At 34.3% G+C, this 8,124-nt stretch overlaps 1 protein-coding gene across 1 annotated transcript; it reads left to right on the top strand.

The window, feature by feature from the left end:
- The first annotated feature begins 1,126 nt into the window (after positions 1–1,126).
- On the top strand, positions 1,127–6,335 carry LOC124361542. Its single transcript, XM_046815605.1, has 3 exons — positions 1,127–1,285; positions 4,978–5,268; positions 5,936–6,335. Exons 1-3 carry the CDS (start codon positions 1,186–1,188, stop codon positions 6,286–6,288), a joined length of 744 nt encoding a protein of 247 aa, XP_046671561.1. The 5' UTR covers positions 1,127–1,185; the 3' UTR covers positions 6,289–6,335.
- The last annotated feature ends 1,789 nt before the right edge of the window (positions 6,336–8,124 follow it).

Below are 8,124 nucleotides of genomic sequence, written 5' to 3'. Positions count from 1 at the left end.
CAATATATTCTGCTCTAAATAGTTCTATCACTATGCAGCTGTGACACACAGGGCCGATCAAAGATATAAATTGACGGTAGAGTGTTTCCAGTTGTCCGCTTATATAGGCGTTCACGCTGAACACTCAAACACTCAAAGAGGTGACGACACAATTCAATATATTCTGCTCTAAATAGTTCTATCACTATGCAGCTGTGACACACAGGGCCGATCAAAGATATAAAATTGACGGTAGAGTGTTTCCAGTTGTCCGCTTATATAGGCCTTCACGTTGAACACTCAAATACTCAAAGCGGTGACGACACGATTCAATATATTCTGCTCTAAATAGTTATATCACTATGCAGCTGTGACTCACAGGGTGTTTGCAGTTGTGTCTGTATATAGGCGTTCATGATCAACTCCTCAAAGCGTCGATAATATGATTCGATGCATTCTGCTAAAAATAGTCCTATCACTATGTGTCTGTGAGACAGGGCAGATCAAAGCTTTTAACATGACGATAGAGTGTTTTCTTGTTGTCTCTGTATGTAGGCGGTCACGCTGAACACTCAAACACTCAATTCGATTCGATATTTCTGCTATAAATCGGTTTATTACTATTCAGCTTTCACACATTGGGACGATCCAAGCTATAACGTGACAGTAGAGTGTTTATGTAGGCGTTCACGCTGAACAGTCAAAGCGGTAATTGCACGGTTCGATATATTCTGCTCTAAATAGTTTACTGTCTATACTATGATTTGAGCTTTGACACACAAGGCAGATAAAAGCTCTAAGTGACAGTAGAATATTGTCAGTATTATTAAAGTATTAATCCCAACAAAACTGATTTTTTCAGTCGATCTCAATCTCTCATATTAGTTTTTACCCAATTTCCTACCTGTGGTTTTGTCTACTACGTAAAAACTGGATTCTCAAAAGAGGAGGATTAACTTTGTACACACTTATAGTAAAAGTAATATTTATAAATTTTAGTTTAGAAAAGTGTTATGAAATACGTTGATCTAATTTCCACGTATTACAATGGCCTGAATGGAAGAGCCATGGTATATAATCGAGTGGTAACGCTCTAATTGTTACCAAGCAGTACTAAAACACTAAACAATGGCTCTGCGATAAGCGGCGGTACTGCATGATTAGACTCCGTAATGATCAAGTCCTCCGTGAAGTGAGTCAGTCAACATGTTTCTCTGTACTTTACTCGTGACTGTGATGTGCAGGCTGACTACCAGCCTTACCACTGTGACACCTATCACGATCGATTCCGACTTGGCTTATCCAGGTAGCGTTTGTATTACAAATTATATATTGATACTTAATGTATTTTATGGGTTACATACCTACTAAATTCACGCTGTCAGATGAAAAAGTGTAGGTACCCTAGGTTGAAGGTTAGAGCAGCAATGACGGAAATTACATTAATTCTTTACTTTGTATGAATCCATTTAGACACATCACCCTAACTGTCTCTTCTCGTAGCAATGTGCCACACTCACTATATACTGGGAAAAAATAGTTTAAATTTAGTTTTTTTTATTTATGGATGATGGTAAATAAAGAATATTATTTATAATTCAACCACTACAAATAAGTACAGGTTTTAGGCATTTTCAACTAAACTACAACTTTCAACATTTATATCTGTAACAAGTGTGATGCAACAGACAATATTTCTTATACAATATAACAAGTTATTGAGTAATAAATTTTAAATTTTTTCAATTATATGACAAAAGTTTGTATTAAATTACCATCTTGACTTGTATTCTTGGCCTGATGGTTAAAAAACTAATCTGCTATTTAATTGTTCAATGTTTAACAGCAATTCAACTGAACAGGTTTTGTTAATCTACTGCGGTCAGCGTATACAGCTACACTGTACCGGACGAATAGCGTGTACTTTTAAATAGTTTCGATGCCTTCCTATGACTCCTCCACAACTTGTGCCCAACATTCTTGCCTGTTATGCCTGGAAATTTCTGAACCATCTTAATATCTGTTGCAATAAACAAAATTTACTATTTGTCACTGCAAAACAGTATATGTAGGCAAAATTTCATTCATTGGTTTTGAAGATAACATGGAAATCAAACAAACATTACGATCTAAAGACTCCGGTCAATGGGAGGGTGGAGGGGCAACTTGTGGTCAGCACCTATGTGACAACACCACATCAAATAGCATTGGAATATTTTCTTACGGGTTATACCAATGCTTCGCTTAAGATTTATTCTGGTAATTGTGACTTTGTGATGCGATTATTTACTATATTGTCGCTAAAATTACTCAATTAATTTAAAACATTTCGTTTTTGAATTCAATCAATATAAGAAATAATCAATGGCTTTAGCACTAAATTTTATTGCGATATGTGTACATGGATATAAAGGTCAACAACTTTAAGCTTGTTAAGTATTTAATTTGGTATTGAAAATAAATTGTTTCATCATAATACATGAAGTTTTAATTGAGCCTTTCGGGAAATTATACAATTATATCAAAATTTATAACAAATATAATTATTTTTGCAAGATAAATCGTATATAGTTTACAAATTTAATAAGTGCTGTAATATATTATTATAGTAATATATTAAAATTAAAGAAGTATCGGCAACATATATTAAGCCCAGTCAACCAATTATTGTACAAGGAAAGTGAATAAGAGGAAAATCAACCATAGTACCATCTTCAGTACCGTAGTATCCACTGCGCTTGCAGAATATTAGATTCAAATTCTTATTCGGATGTGCTGGATCATGGGATCTAATACGGATGACGTAGTCCACTGCATTGCCCTTCTATCCCTATTATTCTGGATGTAGGTTGATATTGCCTATCTACTATTGCTCTGACAGTAACACCGATAACTGCAATGTTTAGGTAATCTCTCGGACAGATAGTAGGCGGGGTGAGACATCAATAATCAGACTTTCACAAAGGTGTAGCAATATTTGTTGAGGGATTATTCTTTCTTCTAGGGGTCGAAAAACCTTCGTAAACAGATCCTCGCTTTGCAATCTGATTTTTGATTTTGATTAGCTGCTGTTAAAAAGTAAAGCATGGAAAGATCATGCTTTGCTCAGTCTCCTCAGTTTGGCAAAGTGCAAGTTTGCTTTTTCACAATGCTAATGATGTGAGTATCCCATCCTGTAAAGACGACGCAGAATTGTCATAACCACAATTCTGTACAGTAGAACACAGGCTGGTTGGCATTATTACATTTCTTAAATTTAATTAACCTGATGTCTTGGTCTTTGTGAGTTAGCATAACCAGGGGACCAAATGGGATGCCCAGAAGCTTTCAGCACCAATATTTGTGTGCTCAGTACGTGCTTATGCTGACCGCTCTGGATTTACATGCTTATGCTTGAATCTTAACACATAATTTGTTTTGTTATCATGCAAGACTTAGGCACGTCCATCACTACACTCGATAGGTTTAGACAATGTTGTGCTTGCTTGTCCTTATGTATCAAGGTTAACACCTGATGAAAATGTTAGATTTGAATACTTGAAACGTGGTTATATGTCTAATCGAAAATATGACAAATAACCGAAATCTGTTAACGGTAACAAATCCAAATCAAATTATCCATCTTTTATAAAATTTAAATATAAGTAGTGAATTGAATACACCTCGTAAATTTGTGACTTATTTATTTCAAACAAATAAAATGACTAAAATTTTACGTTTAAGGCAAGCTTTGGAACATGAAACTTCATCTAAAGTTAAAAAATAATTCAATAGTAGTAAGATAGTCATTGGAAATTATAAGGGACCAATGGTACATAAAAGCAATTGCACACTCATGTTTCTGGTATTAGGACACTTCAGTATTTTATGGCGTCATAAATAGGTTTAATTGTGTTCATTAAAGTTCCGGCATATCCATACTACATGTATTAAACCTGTACTAGCTTGCACTGTTCGTGTTTTACTGCCGCAGTATTGTTTCTTGTTTCGTATTATGAAACTTTACTGTCGGAGAAAACGTATCGGTTTTTTTGTATTTTGAGTACTATTATTCGTATGGTGTCCAAAAACACATTTATGTTTGACTGTTTAGTAATGAATCTCTAAAGCTTGCTCTAAAATTATAAATCTGAGTTAGATTTTTCTTACGTTTCCAAAAATCAGCATGTAAATTTGCAATCAGTAAAATCTATGACATACACAATGCCTAACTACTTCTTGTAATACGTTATTAAAAACTCCTGAATACTCACGCTAGTTTAGATATAAAAGATAAATGTTTAAATCATCACAATGGAGAATTTTTCTTTAACCCTAGAACACTACCGTTTTACGTATATGCGTCATGTTTATAGTCACACCTCCTCTCCCTTCCAACCTTCCGGTTTAAGCTTTGGGCAGTGCTTCTACTGATCAATGGTCGTTCGTCCTCCGAAGTGTAAGGGTGTGTGTAGTTCTTTTTCTTATCTCAATATTGATTTTTATTTAGGCCGTGCGTCAATTTTATGTAGCGGTAGCATTGCTTGATAAAAAAGACGTATATTTTACGTATAAGTGTATATAGTAAAATAAATAACTAAACCTATTTTAGGTTGTTTTTTGGTAAATAAAGTCTTGGAGATAGTAGACGATTTGTAGGCTTTTTGGAAAGAATGAGTTTCTATGGCATTGTAGGTATGAAGATAAGGTTATGAAAACACAATGTATCACACATGCACGCATTACACACACGCACACACGCTTAAACACACGCATCATCACCTTAAGTAAGCACATAGGCAAGAAAATACACAAACACACTACACAGGCATGAAAATAAACCTTTACATAACCTAAAGAACAAAAAATAAACATGCTACGTAAAATTTACGTATCGGTAGTACCAAAGATATATCAAAACACGGTAGTGTTCTGGGGTTATATAAAGTGTACAATGTACTGCTTAAGAATTACTATGAAAAATTAAACTATGCATCTTGATTTTTATGTCCTGATCAGAGATCCCGCTCGATGAATCATGCATCGCTGGATTACCCTTGCCATCGTGTAGAATCAAGTGCTACAGGATGTTCAAGAAAGCCTACTGTGAAAGCAATGCACAATGTAAATGCCGGTTTGAAGGCAAGGATAAAAGTTTCTACGAGGCTTTGATCAGCTCTCCTCCTCACTTCTTCAATAAACCGAGTGTACGGAACTTTGGGGTACTGAAGAACATGGACTTGCAGTCAGAATTCATGCCGACCTTACAGGCACCTCAAGGTCGCAGATTTAGCCAAATTTCAAATACAGGTTGGTAGTAGGTTAGCCATTAAATTGCGGCACCTTTAAAATGCTAAGGGAGTCTTTATAGCCTAAATGTGGCCATTTTACATTCACATTTAAAGTCAGGAAAACACGCAGTTGGCCTTTTAAAGTAGTTCCTTGTATTTCATTAACCTATGTTCTATTGGGTTAGACAGCTGCAGACGTACTCCTTCGGTCTTCAGAGAATATGATATAATTTAATATTTTTTAGTTAATCGTGCGATATTGCTTGCTAATAATAAGAATCGATATTTCGATTATTATGGCGACTACCTTTAAATTATACTACTTTAACACTCCAATGATAAATGTACGAAAATGTTTTCTTCCATAGCTTAAATAAGTTCCTCTTGTAGATTTTATAATTTAATAACCAATTCCAAATAGGTTTTCAAATATTATCCATAGTTTAACTTTGAATATTAGAACACTGCATTTCAAGGAATGGGATATAGGTTCTTCATCAGGTGACAAAACCTCGTAAGTGATATATTTCAATCCTTGGAGCTTAGTGTTCCATTCTGTTAAAATTAACAATGGGATACGTCCAAAAACATATTATAATGTCAAGTCAAGTATTTTTACAATACTATACAGCACAATAAACTTTAATAATTATTTATTATTTACAACCAATAACAATGGTTTTCAGATTCCATTGTGAACGACGCTAGGGATACACCACACAGCGTTGTACTATTTTTCATCCAACTAAAGAAAACATTCCGTCTGAGCTTGGATGACAACGCTGATCCACCTGCAACTGCCACTTCAAGCAGTCAGTCGTTTGACAACGTCAAGGTCACTCCAAAGTCATTAGTCCTCACTGAAACGGAAGTTTTAGAGGCCGAAAATTCGAGAGTGCCTCAGTTTGTGTGCTTCCTCCTAGTACTTCTGCTTTGCTGTCTGATACTGGCCGAACTTGCCATGTGGTACAGGAAGGAAACAAAAAGGAATAACATGGATTCTATTTTTGAAAGGGATCGTATTTTAGAAAAAGCATAAGCAATATTTGTAATATTTTATTTAAGAAATAATACAATTATTGTGTACTTTACGATCAAATTTATTTTCGTAACTATATTTTTTCCTATTTTATTATAACTGTTGTGCCGGGATCTGGGTTTTATAATTGTACTGACACAGTTAATATTTTATACGCATTTTTCACCTCAATTTTTCAGTATTTTTTAATATTTTAATAGCACTCAATTTCTTAAATTTACTGGAGTATTGTATTAATCACTATAATTGTTGGTACTATTATCAAAAGTACCAGAATGATTCCTAGGAAGTGTTTCGGTATTTCCGTTTGAGCTACATAAATAAGAAATTCACCCTTGTCCCACCCTACCTCTTGTGATTCTCAAAATAGCATTACGGATACAGGAAATATTACATGGATTCATTAGTTCAGTCATTTACCTGAAGAAGAGATAAGATTTCAGATCTCCAAACGTTTTGTTACTGATTTACTGTATCATTGAACGATCGCAAATTTCCGGAAAAATCCCGTTTCCTTCACAATCCTTCTTCCATCGTCTTTGCAAATTTCAAACGAAGTATTACAAGGACTCTTTATCTTGTCCTTCTTAAGGGGAATAATGGGAATAAACTACCTTTGTATGGTATAGTAACTTATGTGATCTAAACATAATTTCTTGTACAAAACTAGTCAAATACGAAGATTGTCACGTATTAAAACCGTATTAAAGGAATTAAAAGTCTATGTAAATATTACAACAAAATCAAAATTATAAAAGGTCCTGAATATCTAGTCATGCCTTACCTTATAAAACCATGATACCTAGAAGCGTTAGCCTATGTAGCACCATGTTTACTAGTCATTAATAATTCGCAATAATCCCCACCTCCCACCCATGCCTCCATACAGTGCATAATTTACTTTAAATAACGTAGCCGTTAATGCCACGTTAGTAATAACCTATAACTACTCTTTTTTCGTTGAATAAAATACTGTTTTGAGCACAATACGTTATTTATATTAGATTTACAAGCAAGAAATATTTTAGTTTGAACTAAATGACGACTAGTTCTTTGAGGAGGTCGAGTATTGCCTGCAGCCATCCCATTTTTTCCTATTCCTTTCTAGTATTTTTTCACAATCTTATATTATTACATCATAATAAGTTATAAAATTAAATAACAGTGTTAGAACCATAATCGGAACTCTATACCAGATAACATTAACCGAACGTATATTAGTTTAGCAAGCAGAGAAACCTTGATAGTTAAATAATATCTTATCTAAAATTATAATGCAACACAGTAGTGTTTTCTATTATCCAATGATTAATAAAATTAAAAAGCAAAAAAAAAACTTCATAACATGTCAAATATATATCCACTGAAAGACGAGTGGTTATATGTTGAACAGTTTAGCTCAATATTCAATAGTTGTATATCTGTACGTGATACATCTCAATGATAAGTCCTATGTATGTCCATAAGTCTGCCTGTGAGAAAACTCTTGAGAGAAAGATTATAGAGAATATTTTACATACCTATTCCCTTAGTCCTAGCAAAAGCCCTATTGGTTCTTGAGTCAAGAAGGTAAGGCTTCTATCTGTCTACCCCTGTCTGACTACCTGTGCGAAACTCTCGAGAGGAAGGTTATAGACACGTAAAACCTGGTATATAGCTTTTTTTTTATTTTGGAGTCAATAGGGTAAACCGTCCGTCTGCTTGTCTATCCGTCTTTATGCCTGTGTGATAACTCTCTTGATAGACAGGTTATGGAGACGTAAAACTTGGTAAATATGTGCTTTTTTGTTCTAAGACGAACACTAATTATTTGTGAATCTAGAATGGTAGTCCAAA

Source organism: Homalodisca vitripennis, chromosome 4 (genome assembly GCF_021130785.1).
Source record: "Homalodisca vitripennis isolate AUS2020 chromosome 4, UT_GWSS_2.1, whole genome shotgun sequence".
Taxonomy (NCBI): domain Eukaryota; kingdom Metazoa; phylum Arthropoda; class Insecta; order Hemiptera; family Cicadellidae; genus Homalodisca; species Homalodisca vitripennis.
This window is presented reverse-complemented; position numbering and strand designations above follow the sequence as displayed.